Source organism: Siniperca chuatsi, linkage group LG10 (assembly GCF_020085105.1).
Source record: "Siniperca chuatsi isolate FFG_IHB_CAS linkage group LG10, ASM2008510v1, whole genome shotgun sequence".
Classification (NCBI taxonomy): Eukaryota; Metazoa; Chordata; class Actinopteri; order Centrarchiformes; family Sinipercidae; genus Siniperca; species Siniperca chuatsi.
The window spans coordinates 12194033-12212851 of record NC_058051.1 but is presented as its reverse complement, the minus strand read 5'-3'; the positions used below and the strand labels follow the sequence as shown (position 1 = coordinate 12212851).

The window sequence follows — 18819 nt, the reverse complement described above, 5'->3', positions numbered from 1 at the left end:
TTGCACATCACAAACTTGGAAGCGGATGTTTGGTCCGCACCAGTTCCATGACAGTTTTCACACCAGCCCAAACGAACCGCACTAGGAAACGCAAACGCAACAGGTTAGGTGTGAAAGCACCCAAGAGTTTTAAAAATGTGCCTTTACGTCTGCAGAATGTCAGTGTTGTGTTGGACATTGTATAACATCTCACAGACATCATGGTTTTTGGTAAGAGTTTTATTTTCACAATAAAACGTAATTTTACAATTTAACATAATGCAAAGGTGGTTCCACAAAAAAATAACAAATGGCAAAGTGACTACAAAGATTTGTCAAAGCTGTACTAAAGCACCATGATCAACAAAAAAACATTTAGCAATAGAGGTGTCAAACAGACTCTAGTGGGTCAGCAGGGAGATAAAACGCAAAATGCCTTAAAGAAAGAATGTTCTATGTAAAGTAATATGGTTTCTTGACATTGACACCATATTCTGTGAGGGCAGGAGTCAGGTCCTCCATAGTCAGAGTGTACTTCTTATCCTATATATAGAGAAGGGAAAAAAAAACAAAAAACAGAAAACGATAAACTACGAGGAACAAAATGATCAGAGCATTTAAAAAGGTAGTCGATAACTACCTCTGTCACCATATTCTAACAACACTCCTCTTTTCCTTCCTTCCTTCCTTCCTCCCTCCCTCTCTCTCTCTCTCTCTCACTCACACACACGCACACACGGCACTGTCAAAATATTGTATGCAGGTATTACATTTAAAGCACATGTTAAAAACACTGACCTTTGTCTTACTCCTTGAGCTTCCTGAGGCAGTGCCCTTCATTTTACAGTACTGCAGCGCATCATTGGCAATGTCTGAGATAAACTTCTGAGAAGCGAGGGAGATCAGACGGATTCTAAAGAAATGAAAAAGGAGAATCACTGTTGTGGTTTTCACTGTCTGTACACAGCCAGCCTGTGTCTATCTATCTATTTATCACGGAAAAACAAACTAATAAGTCCTCTGATAAGAGTACCTCTGATCTCATTTCCACTTTACCTGAATGAAAGCTGTTGAACTAAATTCAGACAACACTGCCATCATCATGAGCAGTAATTAAGACAATCTATCCAAACTACAAATTTTGTGTTCCCAAATCATTTGAAGAATGATAATGATGCAATATGGCAATGATCAGATTTGTTTTATCATGTCAAACATAATTCCCCACTCTCCTATCTCAGTTGACAAACCGTAGCATGGATCTAGCTTGTCCCCCCCATTACTGATTCAACACTCAGAAAAGGGTCACATCATCCTTTTTAAGAATCTATCCATACATTGCCTATTAGCTTACAAGGGATTTTTTAAATTCATAATTTAAACATTTAACTCAGATTCAGTTTCTCAGATCTTTAAACTTCTAACAAGTCATGTCAAAATATTTTATATAGTGCTTTTAAACCAAGGGCTTCACAATGTGCCTCTCATTCACCCATTCAAAATTTCATTTGTGCCTGCCCTGTAAGTTCGTGGTTATGACTTTAACTTTTGAATGTGACAACTAATAACAGCACTGTGATTTGTGTCATTTGGTTCCATGGGGTAGGGTCTATGGGGCAGACACTCACAGAAATACGATTTGAGCGGCCAGAGCATCCGGACTGAGACGCATCTGTAGAAAGCCTTTCAAACCACCTCCAAATGTGGCTTGGATCCAATTTGCATTTCATGCGGTTTTTTGCTGTCCAGACTTTCTAAAAATCAACCTGGATATGCCGGGATTTGGGCTGGCAGTCTAAACAAGGCCATAGAGTCAGTCATTGTAGAACTTACATTCTTGGATCAGAAGCCTCAAAGCCAGCCCGGTTGAGGTAGTATCCTGTAACTGCATCAGGAATCTGAAAAAAATAAAAACAAAAGAGCAGACTTCAGCTTGTGGTCAAGATCCACATAGCCCACATTCACTGCTACTGAAACTTATTTGTGAAAAACATTATTCCTGTATGTCTGCCATTCAGTGATAGTCAGACAAATGAACTGTAGCAAGAACACTGGTACAGCCTCTGACCACTGAAGGAAACTAATAGCATTTTCTAAGGAGTACTGTGGTTAGTAAATAAAATTTCTTTTTCACTAAGGGTAGGGGGATCTGAAGTTGTCATGAACGTCAATTGAATGTTGTAAATTATATTACGATTTTATTATACTGTTTATACCGAGGCAAATTCTTCAGCAGGGCTGCTATATGGCAATTTTGGATTTACAGGATTTTAGCATCAATTTGAGTGAGTGTGCCATGCTTTTTCAGTTATTTAATTCACTGGATAAGCCAAAAACAGACTTACTGTACCCCATCTGTATATTTATATATAAATAGTTTCTTAACTGAATTTCCATTAGGTTTGGTGATGGTGATCAGTTAATGTGGCTGGCAGAGTATTCAAATGTGCCAGGTGTTTCCAACACTGACCGGAATTTAGCTGTTAATAACTTCTACATGTGCAGTGTTTTGAATTTCTGGTCTTTCTGACAACATGTTCCCAATCTGTGAATGCTGCATATGGTTAGCTGACTGACAAAACTTGACTTACTGTGGGAGTGTACTCTTCCAGCTGCATGAGGAAATCTGCCAGGGGGGTGGTGGAGATGGCAGGCTTTACATCTCCATTGGTGATGCCACCAGGAATATAGACACCGTTGGAGACAGATGTATCTGCTGATGGTGTCACCATGGACGCTGAGGCTGAAGCTATAATGAAAGTGTTCGGGATGACTTTACGTGAAATTAAAGAAACAAAATTGTATATCTATCTGCTGCATTTCACAAATAATGAGATGTTACAATTTTTACTCTTAGGGAAAGGTTTTGTAGTATTGTCTAAACCAAGGTCGTACAAAGTCCAAACCCTGTTTGCAAACAGGTGTTGCACAAAATTCCAGGTCCACACATGATGATGCATGCAAAATAATTAACGTACTTGCATATATATTGTGACACGCAAACAAATCATCCATCTTCAGTAGAAAAAAAAATAGCTATCCTACTTTGAACTAACTGTTTAGCACAACATCATGGACAACAACATTTGCCAAAGTCACTTAACGTTACCATTACTCGTGACCGAAGGGATGCTGCTGACGTTGGTTGTTGCATTATCATTTGCGATACAATTACTTGAAGTTGAAGACGGTGTAGATGATACTCCAGTTGTTACAGACTGATTAACATTGTCAATATTCATGTTGATGTTAATGTTAGCTAACGCGCTAACCTTGGCTAGCTAGCACAGAGAAATGTCCAAATTTGCCAAAAAGCGCGATCCCGTGCTATATAGCTCTAAGAATAGTCTTCTACAAAATACTGTGTTGTTTAGTAAAGCTACTTTTGTAACTTGGAGAATATTAAAATCACAGAATCAGTTGCTAGCTAGCATCAGAAATGTTTGTAGCTACCGTGCACAAGAAAGCTGAGCTCACGCTGCAGAGCTAATCGCGTCATGTGACTCTAGCTGTATGTATGGATCGGATTTGACGAAGGTAGCCGAATATTTCCGAAAACTTCGTTTGTCATTTGTTTGTTGGATTGTAGACTTCTTTGATTTAGTTGTGTCAGTAACTAACTAGGTAGACAAATGCACGGCTAACAGATAGTTAGTAATATGGATTTATTACCGCTACTAAAACCCCTTTACGCGTTATCCGCTAACTTCTAATTGTGTTATGTGAACCTAATTTAACACATCTGTCTTTGTGAAATACAAGAGACAAAATACATAAAAGACAGAAGTAATAATACTCTGGATAGGTAATTAAATGTTGCCTTCAGTGCTGTCGGAAATATTTCACAATATCTGTAGCGCGACGTGTTGAGGTATGTGGTGTTAAATGGTGATTCATTGGGCTGGCCTGCCTGTTAACCAAAACGACAAAAGACCCTCTTTGAGCAGAGCAATCTTTGGATTGCGAACTGTTTTATTAAGAGACGTAGATGACGTCCCAACACCACGCTTTAATTTATATCACTTTAACGATTGTCAATATGACTGCTGTGACCTTAATGACTCAAATGTGACCTCAGCGAGCCTCATGTGACACCGACGTAATTTCCCACCAGTCCACAAAAAGAAAACTTTGGACCTCGTCCTTACGATACGTGATTACAAACAAACATAGAGATGTATGTTTCAAACTTCTCCATCGATGCTATCCAGCAAAACATTATTTGCAAAAAACAAGAAATAACAAAATGGCTCTCTCTGTGGACTTGATGGTTATTTTTTGGAAAGAATTTGCCCAATATATTCGTTGTCACAGTATTGCTCATTTTTCATCACTATACAAAGTTAAGGCAAATTTATTTGTATAGCACATTTCAACAACAAGGCAATTCAAAGCGCTTTACATGAAACATAAAAGCAACATAGGGCAATATAAAAAGACATTTAAAAACACTTAAAAAGAGTTAAATAGAAAATAAAGATAAAACAGGAGAGTAAAAGTTACAGTGCAGTGTAAGAAATTAATCATTATTTGATTTAAAGATCTGCTGTTTGGTTTTTATCATGTCTGCAGTTCAGAAAAAAACAATGTTATATTATTTTTATTATTTTAGCTAAATTTCACATTCAGAAAAGTCAATTTTATAACCTTTTATTTAATTTTTTTGTAATTGAAATGCAACAGTACATACTAACTAGTCAGCACTCTACAAACCCCGTAGCCTTAAAGACTCTCAATATATGTATATTTGTATAATTGTCTGAACTGCTGAACCATTTTATTAGGGTGCATTTTTCTCTTTAGCCCTGCAAGTATTTTAAAACTAAAATAACAGTTTACGAGGAACAGTAAATGCAGCAGAAGGGCCTCGTGCACACTGTAGGAGGCGCTACGCAACTTTCTGACTGCTTTGCGGTTGGCTTTTTTTGTTCGAAGAAGTGAAGCACAACTGCTGCTGTGTGTTGTAGTGGTTGTAGTCATTAGACATTGGACAAATGCGGAAGTCTGACAGAAGGTTTTGACAGCTGTATGGGACAAAAGAGGTACTGAGCCAAACAGCCATGTCATAAACTGACAAATATTATTTACCAGAAACACAGTGTAACACATTTTAATGGGCTACTACAACTGTATTTGTTAGGGTCTTTAATCGGCGCATTTGGAAGGATAAAAGGCGGTTTAAATTGTTAATTTAGTCCACCTTCAAACATCTTAGATGTAACGTTATGGAATAAAAAAACAGATTATAGGAAGTAACAGTTATGATGCCCCTGACAGGAGTTGTAGAGGTGTTCGCCTCTGACTGAGTGTTTATTATCTCAGGCATTGTGTAAGGTCTGTCTTGTCTAACAAGGTTTGATTTGTTTCAAAGTTCACAGGGTGCCAGCATGACTTCCCCTGTCCGTGTCATCGTGGTGGGAGCTGGCAGTCGAGGGGAGAACTACTCCCAGTTTGCATCCATCCACCCTGAACGTGTGCAGGTCAGGAGAGATTTCATGAGACTTCATTAAGTTCATTTTGCTGAATTAATACTTTTAAAAAAATTTAAATGCAGGACTTTTCCTTGTAATGGAGTATTTTCCCCTGTTGTATTGCTACTTTACTTAAGTAAATGATCTATACTTATTTACTTATACTTTTTCCACCACTGCGCAGGTATTAAGTTGTAATGTCTAACAGACCACTTGTTATGCCCGCTTCATTTACTTAACCTCACCATTTCAGGTTGTCGGAGTAGCTGACCCAAGGAAATTTGCTCGCACTAAACTTCAACAGCAGCACAAAATTGTAGATGAAAACACATTTGAAGGTGAGCATCAAAAGAAAAAAAAATGCATTCAATTGTTTATAATTATCGGCCTCATACTAAATTATTGAATGCTCTTTTGCTTTAACTAGACTGGCACAGTATAGCTGAAAGAGAGAAGTTTGCAGATGCTGTGTTAATTTGTACTCCAGACCGCCTTCATAAGGTAAACATACAATATATGTGTATATTCTCTCTAATTCTCAATTTTAGTCTTCAGTGTACACACCTCATTATCAGTCTATTAAACTAGTTTGTGTTCCCCAGGAACCTGCAGTGGCCTTTGCAAAGAAGGGCTACCATGTTCTGCTGGAGAAGCCAATGGCAGTGAGTGTTTTGTAAATAAACATAAACCATCTTTGCATAGAGCATAACTTTAACGTTGGTATGGGTGTTAATTGTCCTACAGATTGATTTTTATAGTATTGTTTTGCATGTTAGTTTGTAATTCTGAATTTCGGTTAAAAAATTACCCTTTAAAAAAAAACATGTCACTATCACATTTCAGTGTGATTTAATGCACACAGCATAAAGATTATATTTCTTTCAAGTACATAGCAGATTTCAGAAAATATATTATTTCGTCCTTAAGTGTCAGTTTCTGAAATACGAAAACTGTCTTCTCTCATTTTTCCTTTCTGTGATTGCATTTGTGTGACACTCATGCCTTCCTTGCAATATGTGTTCACATGACTTTAGACAACTGCAGAAGACTGCACAGCGATTTTGGAGGCTTGCACTCAGAATGGTGTGATGCTATCAGTGGGTCATGTTCTCCGGTATGATCCCGTCATCCACAAGATAAAGGTGAACACTTTCTGTCACACTTTCCGTTTCTGAAAACATTTGACAGTTTTCTTCACCCTGCATGGGTCACAGTTTTGTTTAAAGATGTCAGTTTGGGTACTTTAATAAGGAAGGCTAAGCATATTTTGGCTGTTTAAGTTACAGAACACTGAAACTTTTTCTCACACTGGGACAAGTGGTGAAGAAAATCACAATATCCAAATTAGGATTTTGCCTTGTTTTGGTTAAATTTTTTTTAATTAATTGATCTTTTTCTAGGAGCTGATAGATGCTGGAGTCATAGGTAATGTGATCCATATTCAGCACCTTGAGCCGGTAAGAATGCAGATAGAAATAAAGAAAATAATACTGCCAATCCCTAGGGCTCCTCATTCATTAAACAGTAATAGTATTCTTGCTTTTAGCACATTCATTTTTTTAAATCAAGGCATAACTGTTAGGCCTACAAATTAGTCTTGTCAACCTCTTGTTCCAGGTTGGGTTTTATCACTTTGCGCACTCATTTGTTCGGGGGAACTGGAGGAATGAAGCAGAGAGCTCTTTTGCTCTTTTGGCTAAATCGTGCCATGACATCGACCTAATACATCACTGGGCTGGAGCACGCAGGTAAACCATTAGACAGCAGTCATTGATCAACTCCAAGCTCGTCTGTTCAGAAGTAAGATGCAGTTAACACTAAAATAAATAAGTAGGTTGGTCAACAGGGTATTCAAACAATGCAAGCAGGAACTAGATCCCTCACCCTGGTGGTTTTGTTGGACCACAGTCTCTGTGTTTCCAGGTGTTTCCAAGGTGTTTTCTGTGAGTTCATTCTGTTTTTCTTAAGATGAATCGTTAACATTGCTGTTTGTGCTTGGGAGGTGTGTGAAAGTGTCATCATTTGGATCTGTCAGCCACTTCCGAAAAGAAAACAAGGTGTGTGGTCTGTTCACAGTATTTGGCCTAATACAAAGAACTCACTATCACAAAGGAAACTAGTAGCCACTGCAGATATGAACAAACTGTTTTTTTTTAATTGTATTTTATTCTGTAATTTTATAAATCAATCCTTTTTTATTGCAGATCTATAAATGCTATGGGAAACAGCACATAACATTACTGCACTTAAATTCTTTTTCAGCGTTGCTGAGTTGTGTTATTGTGTCATTAAGATGTATTATATCAATGACAGCTCTCTATTGCACTATTGCTAACAGAAATCTCTATACTAAACATGAATATAATCACATCAATAAATTTGATGTTGCTAGTTTTTTGCCAGCCAACAGGTGCTTCAGATCGCTGCATGGATTGTTCAGTAGAAAGAGACTGTCCATACTCAGCGTGCAAAATCTACCTGGATAGAGTGAAACAGGTTAACATTTCAACACATGATTTTCGCCAATTATCTACTATACTTTACCATCTGTGAACATATTATTTTACTTGCTATACCTAATTGTATATGTACTGTATGTGTGCTAGGGTCACACTGGCTGGCCTGTATCAGTCATATGTCCGAGCTCGTTCCCAGACATCGAGTCAGTAACTGAGGCACTCAGGACTGGACCATATGGCCGCTGTGTCTACGAGTGTGACAACGATGTCTGCACTAACCAGGTTAGGAAACACTGGCTTTAAAACACACTCCAGACTGGCTCCTAATCTCCATGGCACAACAATATATATATAGTAATATAGTATCAGATTATTTCAGCTAATATTTCCAGACTGCTGCTAATACACCCAGACCTAAGAGTGACCTGACATGTTAGAAATCAAGGTAAACCATTATATATTAAACACTATCTCACTCTTCCCAAAAGGCCCAAAAAATAAGGAAATATTGGGTGATTTTCAAATAAAACAGTGAAGTATAGTCTGAATCTTTTATACAGTCATCTCAGATGTTATCTAGAAACTGCTGAATACTGTGTGGTATTACTGTATATGTTTTGCTTTAAGCAGGCTGTACTGCCTTGTTGCAACTGGCTGTTCCGCACTATGAATTCTAGAATTTGTGTTGTCGTTTACTTAGGTAATCTTTGTCTTTTTTTTTTTCTAACTCTGTCCAATAACTGTCCATTTTCGAAGATAGTTATTTAAACTGAAAATTCATAATTTACTTTCCTTTAAAAACACTGTATTTATGGAACTTAAGTTATGTACGGCCATTATTTACGTTTAGAAGTATAACACTTTTTCCCTTATGTCTTGTTTATCTGTCCTGCTTGCCCAGGTTGTTAACATGGAGTTTGAAGGGGGTCTGACGGCAGCCTTTTCAATGGTGGCGTTCACTAAGGAGATGTGCAATCGAAAAACAACCATCTATGGCAGCAAGGTAGGACTGGAAGGAATGTGAATTGCAGAAAAGACTTGGGAAAGAAATGCTTATACTTAGCATTAATACATACAAGCTGTGCTACAAAGTAAGGAAGCCAGCAGGAAAAAGATGCATCAACTTCTGGCTCAGAAATCAAAGTAATTCTACCTAAGCAAAAGTGTGTATATATTGTAGATAGAAGGAGGGTGATAATGAAAGAATGGTCAAAAGTACGTGGACACCCAAACATTATACCAATATGTGATTGTTGAAGTTGCCATTCCAAAATCACGGGCATTAATATACTGCTATAACAAAAAAGTTTCCACTCTTCAGGGAAGGCTTTCCACAAGATTTTAAAATCTGGCTGCAGAGATTTGCTCCAATTTAGCCACAAAAGCATCGGTGAGGTTGAGCACTGGTGTTGGGTGATATGGCTTTGCTCACAGTCGTCGTTCCAATTCATCCAAAAGGTGCTCAGCAGGGTGTGTGTATCTTCCACTCCAAACTGGAAAAAAAAAAAAAAAAACATTTTACTGACCACACTTGCATTGGGAACCTGTCATGTTGAAACAGGACAGGGCCTCCCCCAAAGTGTTGCCACAAAGTTGGAAGCACGCTTTTGTCTAAAATATAACTGTATGCTGCAGCATGAAGTGCTCTCCTTCATAGAAATAAGGGGCCTTGCCCATACCATCAAACACAGCCCCAGACCTACAGTACACAGAACATGTGGGGTGTACTACTTTTGGCCATATAGTGTACCTTGATATTGATATGTTATCAATCCAATGTGGCACAATTTTAGAAATACCATTGTTACTTTAAGATGCTTACACACCTGAAAGTTTTGAGAAGAGAATCACTTGTATGTAGATATGATGACAGTTGGAGAAATTCATTAATTTAACTCAGCTCAAACATGGTTTAGCTCAACTTAACTGTAATGTAGCCTTTAAGACCAGAAGAAAAAAAAAATGTAGCCACTGTATCATGGTATGACCAAACAAAATTATATTGTGATATATGTTGCCTAGCTCTAACTCTGCTTCTAAGATGGATGCATCAGCTAAATGTATATCTATATAATGAACTGTGTCTTCACAGGGGGAGCTGTCATATGATGGCCATGAGATATGCGTGTTTGACTTTCTGACCCAGAGATCAACAAAGCACACAGCACACAATAATGCCCCCAGGCACTTTGGCTTGAGTGGACATGGTGGAGCAGACTACCACCTTATGGATGCCTTTATTTCTGCTGTGGCGGTGAGTGCTTTTAAATACTGTTATATTTTTATTTCGTCAATGTATAGTTTCCTGTTTATTTTTCTCCTTGGCCCACTCCAGAATCAACTCATTTGGTGGTTGCAGTATATGAAAAGCTTTGATTTGAATCTTTACCTTAGATTGACAGTTGACCTATATTTGCAGTTGTTTGGGAACATTAAGGAATACGGACAAATAAAGAATATTCACTGTATTTACATTGTTGTGGGAGAGGCACTGATACTAAATCCATGTATACGATTTGGAAACACTGACTGTGATGGTTGATTAGCCTTGTGTGTGTGTGTGTGTGTGTGTGTGTGTTTGTTTCTGTGTTTTTGTGAGCGCAGAACAATGATCCATCCCTGATCCGCTCGGGTCCTGAGGAGACGCTGCTGAGCCATTTGTTGGTGTTTGAAGCTGAGCGTTCAAGACTGGAGAGCAGGGTGGTGTACTGTGGTGACATTAGCCAGAGCTAGACTGAAAAACACTTTGACAGGAAAATTATCTCACCTTAAAAATCAAACACTCTAGGGCCAAATCTTAGAATGTAATTAGGCAGATTATTTAGTGTGTGTGACTGAATAAGTGAACCTGTTTAGTTTTTAAATTATTTAAGCACTATGCCAATAACTTGATCATTTGTTGTATAGCATAATGTCATTTCTTGCGTCTAATGACAGTAATGTTTATGTAAAGTCAAGTTTATCTATATAGCACATTTCATACAACAGGCGTAGACTCAACATGCTTCAAAATAAAAGCAAGCAAGAAAGATATAAGATAACAACATATAAGATGAGGAGGTATTACATATATGGAAAAATATAAGATAAGACAAAATGGTATTACAATAAAAATGGAATAATATAAGTAGGTATTGTTATTATTATTAAAAAGGGTATAATAATGATAAAAATACTAATTCAAAACTGTTAAGTACACTCATTATTTCTACTAAAACATTGCAAATCTGTGTAATAAAAATTGTCTTTGAATCATTGTTTGCTTCTAATGTGCCTCTTAATGTCATCTCACACACAATATGACTTTTCCCAACTGTGCGCAGAATATACTGTATCTCAGGATATTCATGTATGCTGACCTGTTTGATGCCAGTAGATATGTCACTCTGAATGGCTTCTTGAAATGCTCAGGGCTTAAATATGAAAACTTACAACTGAGCTATGGAGAAAATAAATTAATTAACTGAAATAAATTTATTGAATTCGTAAGTACCACTGACTATGAACAACTGCATATAAATACACAATATACATAAATATTAAATATATTTTCTTTCTTTAAAGTTCATTTTTACCTTAAGCTAGTTACTTCTTGTTAAATAACTGATACATCAAAGCTTTACAGTATATTGTGTCTATCTAAACATTCACAAAAAAATGCATACAAGCATATTATAAAATAGCTTTTGGAAAATTTAAAAGCTCAGCACAGACTTGTTTCCGGTGGCTCCATATGCAGTACCTCAAGGCAGCTCTAAGGAGCAGCACCGGATGTAAACATCAGGTCAGTTTGTCTTCTTTTTCGTCTGAATCTGAAGGATAAATAATGAAAAACCTCCTTTTTGTCATGTCTGCCAGGGCATATAATAAACCTAATGAAATTAGCTATTGGATGATAGCTTATCTATAAAAAGCAGGTTATGTACCTTTAGGTAGACATAGAAGGGTTACATTTCATAACAGTTTAATAATAATCTACATGCGGGCTACCAGAGATTCATAACTTCTGTACTGTAAACAACCATTTCATCCACTGAATGGCTGACGTTATAAAAGTTTAACATTTTGCTAGGTACTGTACATTTTTTTGGAAGACATATTCGGTTATACTCACCCTCTTATTGACCAGTATCAGGAGATCTGCTCTACTCAGTGGCTCCTTTGCCTCCAGCAACACTGACTCTACCAAGTCTGGGTCATCACTGAGGTATCACAGAGATTGTAAATTCATATGTGCAGTTTTTTCAAGCATACATCAAACCAAAACGCTCACAAGAAGTTTAGTAATGACTATGCTATTGCTAACAGTCTGCCTGTGACTGATTATTCTTTATCACTGATCTTTGAGCGTCATGTCTGATACCTGCACACTTATCAAGATTTTAAAAAGCACCTACTCAGGTGCAGGGGTCGCAGCAGCAGGGGTCAGGTTGACAGCTGGGGGGGTTATTCCCAGGAGCTGCCCAGCAATGGTACTCAGACTGTCAATGTCCTGGAGGAGAGAAAGTACATTAATATGCGGTAGCCATAGGCTTTTTTTTTATCAGTTTCTAGACTCCCATGTTCAATTTAAAATGTCTTTTCACAAATATGAGGTTGCTAAAAAAGCACCCAGTGGCCTTTAAAATTTCAGAAATCTACACCAGAGAGCGCAGCGGTGTAGGGGTATGCAAGTGACAAATAAAAAGGCACAGAGGCATCAATGGATTGCCAAAACATGAGGCAGTAGCTGGCTGAAGGCTCTCAATATGCAAAGGCCAGAAACTAAATACTACTGTATGTCTGCATCTGGTTTGTACTGGCTGTTGTGACAGTATCTCAATTCTCTGCTGACGAGGCATTTCATATACACGTACCCACTGGCTAAGGTTGTCCTGGAAGTGAAGATAGGACTGCAGAGTGAGAAGCTCATTGACTCTGTCCTCCACCATTCTCATGTACTCTTTGATGTTTTCATCCTGGACTCCACCAGTGGAGGCCAACTGGTCGCAGATCACTGAGCTGTCATAGCTGATCTGAAGCAATGATTCGATACCTAGTAAAAGTTGTGAGATATTTAAAAAATTATATTTCTACAGGACTGTTCATTTTATCTCCCACTGTTAGATGAAAGTTTCATTGTTTAGTATACTTGTCTATACTTATTCATTCATGGTGGAATAAGACAATATACAATACATTTTAAGTAAGTGCTGTGTTGGGATTAGACATTCACTAAGTGTATATCCTATATACATTTACAGTGTATATGACAATATGTGTTTTCTAGTGAGAAAAGACATACAACTTTCTAAACTCCATCACACAGTTTGCCATGTTACTGTTGCCCCCATTTGAAAGCATAACGTTATGCAGGGGTGCCCTATAATGTACCGTCTTTGAGCAGATCTAGGAGCTTTTCCATGAACTCAGCACGCTGTTGATAAACTGCCAGCTGTTGCTCGGTAGCCCCTTGCTTGATGGAAACTCTCATCCGAAGAGCGTGATGCTGCTTCTGCTGCTGCTGCTCCTCAGCAGCAAAGATCTCTCTCTCTCTGCAAAGCTTTCAGTCCAAGAAATAATGGAAGACAGCATGCAACCGCAATGACACCTTCATCTCTCTCCCTTTCTCTCCAACACACACACACACAGAAAACACCAACCTGAGATGTCTGCCTTCGAATGGTCTGTGCTTCATTGTGCTGATAGTTGATGAAGTTCAGTAAAGTGTAGATCTGCTCCTCCACTGATATATATATATATAAAACATATTTTGACTGCTGATAAAATGCACAACTTCCACTGCCTCAGTAATGTTTAGTGGGGACTTACTTTGTATGAAGTTCCTGACCAGTTTGTCCATGTCACTTTCATCTGTCTCGCTGAGGATTTTTTTGATAGCATCCTCAAAATCTTCCAGTCCCAATTCCTTAGACTCCATCTGCTTGCGTTTCTCCACTATGGGGACAAATGTGAAACTGAGGTGAACCTCATACACTACCATGTCCTTAATTTACCTATCCAATGGATGAATCTCGTACCACAGTTGCTGTATATAAGGAATGCTGTGTAACAAACTTTTTTTTAAAATTAGTCTTGGGTTACAGAACTCCCCAAAGGGACTTGTATTGATGAATGTCTCCTTATCCAGAATGGCATATTGATTCAAAATTATTAGATAAAAAAATTCATAAACATGTGCCAAAAAAAGTTCAGCAGGACTGAAATCACAGAAAATATAGTTGGGCTATACTGTAGTAATATTGTAATATAAAATCTAAAGAATTAATTATATAATTAATAACTTTATGTTTCTATATAATGAGAATTATAAATAATAAGTAACAATAGAAAAACCCTTTTGTCCTCTTTGCTAGGCATTTAGTTAGTCAAGAAGTAACATCTTTTAAACACAAGGTGTCACTAGTTCATTTGATTAGAAATCGGCACTCCACTGGCTTGGAATGACAGTGATCTGTTGTGGTAAACAGTCTGTGGTTTAGGAATAGAAGATCTCAAAATAGAGATATATCACAATATCACAGGATCGTAAGGGCCAAACTCATTTTGTGTTCAAAGCATGAGATTTATGGTCACCTTTTCTCTGGTCGATGTCCTGGTTTTTGCGTGCAACAGCCTTTGTGCGTAGGAAAGCCTCAAAGTTGCAGTAATGGGAGATTTCTTGTTCCAGGTTGCTCCTTTCTTTGATGTACTGAGCCACATCCTTATCATTCTGGTCCCTAAGCATCCTCTGTTTTTCGTGGATCTTCACACTAGGTGTAGCCAAAAATAGACAACAAACTGGACAGTTATACAGAGTGGATGCACTTTATCTTCATGAATCTAAGCTGTTAGCTAAGGAAAGAAATATATCAGTAAAAAGTAAGCCTCAACTGTATGACTTGAGCAAATTAAGTCTAATCTCATACATTTCTCGTTTGTTATCAAGGCACTTAATGATGTTCTCCATTAGATATTAAGACATTTAAGGAAGGTTGACAATCAGTCTCAGCTAGCATGCCCAGCTGAATGAGAGTGCAACTGCTTCTTTGTAAGCACTGTTGTCGCTGTCATAATAAATTCATCTTCCTTCATGTACCTGATGAGTAAAAATATAAATATACACTCTAACCTAACAATTGTGTACAGTGGGTCACAAGAAATCCAGCTAGATTTAGAGTACTGCAGAATGGTTTACCTGGCATTGAAGGCCTCAGTGCATTTAGTCATCAGGTTACAAATATCCTTGCGAATTGCATGCAGCTCCTGGATGAAATAAGACAAGTTAACAAGTTAAGTCTACAGTTGCAAAATATTACTCCTTTAATTACCCCTTCACTAGCCATCCCACACCAGAACATCTCCACTATCAACAGCCAACTCTTGTCACAAAACTCTCCAGCATTGGGGATTGTGTTTAATCTTCTGTTGTAAACTAATTTAATTTCCTTTCTGTGATTTCAAGAATATTTACTGTACAAATAACAGGAATGGAAGCATCATTCTGGCACCTCTACCTTGGTATTCCCGACTGATATTAAGTGAACCTACCTTATCCAACTGAGATTGAACATGTAGGAACTTTTTCTTCTCCACTTGCAGTGTCTTCAGCTCCTCCCTCAACTCTCCATTCCTGGTCATCAGCATACTGAAGCATTTGCGACCCTAGAAAAGAAACATACCTTAATTAATATTTGTGTTTACTAGTAACAGGTTTTACGGTGGAGTAAGAGTAACACTAACCCTGTACAGATTCTTATCTATTAAGCATGTGGTTTTTATTAAGTTGCTTTTGTCAGATTTCATACTGCGGTGTGTAGTTCCCCCACCAGTTCTCTGTCCTGCCAACTTCCTCTCCCATTTCAAAATCTGAAAACAAAGCCAACAAGTAGGGTCAACTGTGGTGAGAAAATCAGGTGGAATTCACTGTATGCAGTATTCTGTGAATGGTCCATGGGAAAACACACTTCACCTGATCTTTCAAAGATGCCACTTTGTCTTTTTCTGCTTCCAGCTCCTCATCTATTCTGTCTCCACAGGCCAACGTGGCAGTAAGGTCTTGAACAACACTAGCATCAGTCCAACGGTTAAAACAACTCTGAGAGACTCTGAGACTGCGTAAAAGGCCTTCACGTTCATCCTGGAGCCTCTGGATATCTCGTCTGATCACACAGAGACACAAACACATAAATACACATAAAGTTTAGACAAAACATGTAAAACTTACAGGATATAACAAGTTACACTTCAGGCAAACATGAAACCATAGTACAGATGCCTTTAAAAGCTACAGAAGTTTTATTGTTTTTAATATTTGCTGTTGTTTTTACTTCATACTCTTACTCCTTAGGATCTACAAGGCATCCTAGACTGACATAGTTTGCTAAAAAGATACTTCCATCTTGGCCTTCAATCTGGCCCAGAACCTTTGTACATGCATTCCCCTTTGATTTAATCTAATCTCTCTTGTGTTCCTCTGACAAGTAGTATTATGCACAAATGGCCGTAGTTCTGATTAACTGTTATTCAATGACTAAAAATACACTGAATTTAAAGATGACAGTCTGCACATGTTCATGAATACATAAATGTTTCTATAATTATATTATTAAATATATTTATCATGGACTCATAACATAATGGAATCTCTAAAATGCCTCTAGAGCTTGCAAGAATTGGTAAATAAAGGCTCATACCTGTCTCTGTAGATGAGGCCTTGGGTTTTCTTAGTATATGCCTGCTTTGCTCCCTCTGCCCTGCGATACTGCAACTGTAGTTTGTTCAGGTCTGTTTCTGCTGCATTACAAATATTCTGTAACTATGTTCCATATCATAATTGCTGTTTAATCAATTATAAATTTGATTTGGGACATAGAAAGGAGGTATTTTCTATCATTGGTGTTGTGTGATACCTAACAGTTAGCTAATCAGATTATAGTGAATCAAGCAAATTATTACTTATGTCAAACATAACATTAGCCCTCAAGTGGAAGAAGAAGAAAAAGGAAGTGGAAATGGAGTCAGAGGAGGAATCAGAGCACAAAATTGGAAACAAGGACTCGAGAGGATTTGAAAATAAAAAGAAAAGGAAGAAGAGTAATTCAAGGGATTCCACTCAGACAATGAAGAAAGAGTAGACGCACCTTGTTGGGATGGTAGCTGTGACACAAACAGACAGGATTTTCAAGGATCCACATGAGGTCGGAAAGTTTGTAGGAGGAAAGCTTGGAGATGTAAGATCGGTCAGGATAACAAGAAGTGGGATGGTTATCATTGACTGTGTATCAAAGCGTCAGAGATAGAGCCCTGAAGATTTGTGCATTTAGAGATCATAGCAGTGTGAATTGCTTCCCACTTGGATCAGAAGTAAAGAAGAAGGAAGTAGTAAGTGGTATGCCACTGACGGTAGAGGCTGAGTCACTTCGGGAGGTTGAAGATGTATGTGAGGCATGAAGGCTGACAAGATTCCAAAAAGGGGAGAAGGATGATAGTAATTCGGTGTGTTTGACGTTTGAGGGGGAATTTCCGGAAAGACTGTATCTAGATTATGTGTGTTACAGGGTGAGGCCATATGAGAGAGCCCCTCTCAGAAATTTCTGCTGTCAGGAATATGGACATGTTGCTGCAGTATGTAGAGGAAGCAAAAGATGTGGGAGATGTGGGAAGGACAACTGTAATGTGGAGGAGTGCAAAGTGGAGAAAGATAGTTAGTTAGTTAAGCTGTTACAATCCAGCAGTTGGCGGTAATGCAAGCTTATGGATGCAAACTGCCATAAAACTCAAAAGATGAAGATGAAGAAGAAGAAGAGGAAGTTAGCTCTCAAGTAACATGTCTATAACACAAAAATGCAGCTGCCTGTGATATTGGTTCAGACTGGGAATTAACGCTAACTAGTTGTGTGGGATTTAAACACAAAGTTGTTGACATGATGTGAATAGCGAGCTGCATAATAACTTACAAAAATCCACAAGTACTTGACTTCTGATAGCAGATGATCGCCCACTCATGTTGAATTATTGTCTGCCTTGAGACTGAAGAATAAACAAACATTAAAGCTTTACCAGATTGCTAATTTCTTAAACATGGTGACAGTACAAAATTAAATTTACAACTAAAATATCTTAACGTTAACGTTACATTTTAACTAACGTTAGCCTAACTAGCATTATTTGATAGCCACTAGCGTTAATAAATTAGCTAAAATAATATACGAGCTTTAGTATATTAACCACAAGTTAAATACTTGCCGCAAGTGTTCAAATGTTAAACAATACCAAACTGGCGTTAGCTAATCCTAGGTTGGTTAACGTTAGTTAGAATTTGCCAAACTCAGCTAGTTAACTAACTGAATTAGCGTTAGCATTATTTAACGTTAACCTAATATATTTAATTGGTTTCGGCTCCTTAGCTTAATCTGGAAGTAACTAAGTACAGCTAAAGATAGCTAAAAGTTCAAACAAGTTCGAGTGATAGATGGAGACCAAGATGTATCAAAACGTACTTATTTACCGTCTATGTTGGGTAAGTAAGCTAGCAAGTTTAATGCAGGTGCACCTAACCTAATGTAATTAGTGGGGGTTAAAGTACAACCAACCGTTAACATAGCTGTTATTTTGAATTCCAAGCTAGCTAGCTAGCAAGCAATGTCAGAAGCACTCTGCTGTGGAATGTGCTGAGATATTAGCAGTTAGTTAGTTATATTAAATCATCAGAGACATAAAATAAGTTAAATTAAATACCATTTTGTACCTATGATAAATGTGTATCAGAAATATGTTAACAATTTACAACAGAAATTAGCACAGGCAGATAAAACAACCAGGACTTCAACAGGAGCAAACTCACTTTTAGGGGGTGATGGTGCTCATGACTATTACTGCTAAAGTTGGCTTCAGATAGCTGATTAAGCTATGTAATCTTTATTGAAAGC

General features: G+C 37.8%; 3 protein-coding genes across 12 annotated transcripts; 1 reads left to right on the top strand and 2 right to left on the bottom strand.

Annotated features, from left to right (window-relative positions):
* Nucleotides 1–201: 201 nt before the first annotated feature.
* On the bottom strand, nt 202–3579 carry taf10 (TAF10 RNA polymerase II, TATA box binding protein (TBP)-associated factor). 2 transcript variants are annotated; one of them, XM_044210484.1, is made up of 5 exons: nt 3433–3579; nt 2571–2728; nt 1813–1877; nt 778–892; nt 202–522 (listed from the first exon to the last, which is right to left on the bottom strand). In XM_044210484.1, exons 1-5 carry the CDS (start codon nt 3476–3478, stop codon nt 433–435), a joined length of 474 nt encoding a protein of 157 aa, XP_044066419.1. In that variant the 5' UTR covers nt 3479–3579; the 3' UTR covers nt 202–432. The 2 variants fall into 2 exon arrangements, with proteins under 2 accessions (XP_044066419.1, XP_044066418.1); XM_044210483.1 differs by having other exon boundaries at nt 3089–3475.
* On the top strand, nt 3381–11166 carry zgc:154075 (uncharacterized protein LOC556929 homolog). 2 transcript variants are annotated; one of them, XM_044210481.1, is made up of 14 exons: nt 3381–3516; nt 5351–5459; nt 5704–5788; nt 5878–5951; nt 6053–6112; nt 6485–6592; nt 6851–6907; nt 7068–7198; nt 7453–7507; nt 7854–7946; nt 8057–8191; nt 8811–8912; nt 10002–10163; nt 10514–11166. In XM_044210481.1, the coding sequence occupies exons 2-14, from the start codon at nt 5367–5369 to the stop codon at nt 10640–10642; spliced, it is 1284 nt and encodes a 427-aa protein (XP_044066416.1). In that variant the 5' UTR covers nt 3381–3516; nt 5351–5366; the 3' UTR covers nt 10643–11166. The 2 variants fall into 2 exon arrangements, with proteins under 2 accessions (XP_044066416.1, XP_044066415.1); XM_044210480.1 differs by lacking the exon at nt 3381–3516 and adding an exon at nt 4867–5021.
* On the bottom strand, nt 8919–18776 carry LOC122882753 (outer dynein arm protein 1-like). Of its 8 annotated transcripts, XR_006379451.1 has the most exons (17): nt 18399–18479; nt 17848–17920; nt 16585–16684; nt 15861–16050; nt 15632–15757; nt 15440–15553; nt 15087–15154; nt 14486–14661; nt 13721–13846; nt 13552–13634; nt 13283–13451; nt 12766–12944; nt 12307–12401; nt 12024–12111; nt 11652–11721; nt 11269–11348; nt 8919–9402 (listed from the first exon to the last, which is right to left on the bottom strand). XR_006379451.1 is itself a non-coding variant. In XM_044210478.1 (16 exons), exons 2-15 carry the CDS (start codon nt 17894–17896, stop codon nt 11695–11697), a joined length of 1590 nt encoding a protein of 529 aa, XP_044066413.1. In that variant the 5' UTR covers nt 17897–17920; nt 18399–18479; the 3' UTR covers nt 8919–9402; nt 11652–11694. The 8 variants fall into 8 exon arrangements, 7 of the variants coding, with proteins under 7 accessions (XP_044066413.1, XP_044066414.1, XP_044066411.1 ...); XM_044210478.1 differs by lacking the exon at nt 11269–11348; XM_044210476.1 differs by lacking the exons at nt 8919–9402; nt 11269–11348; nt 18399–18479 and adding an exon at nt 18735–18776 and having other exon boundaries at nt 11379–11721.
* Between the last annotated feature and the right edge of the window lie 43 nt (nt 18777–18819).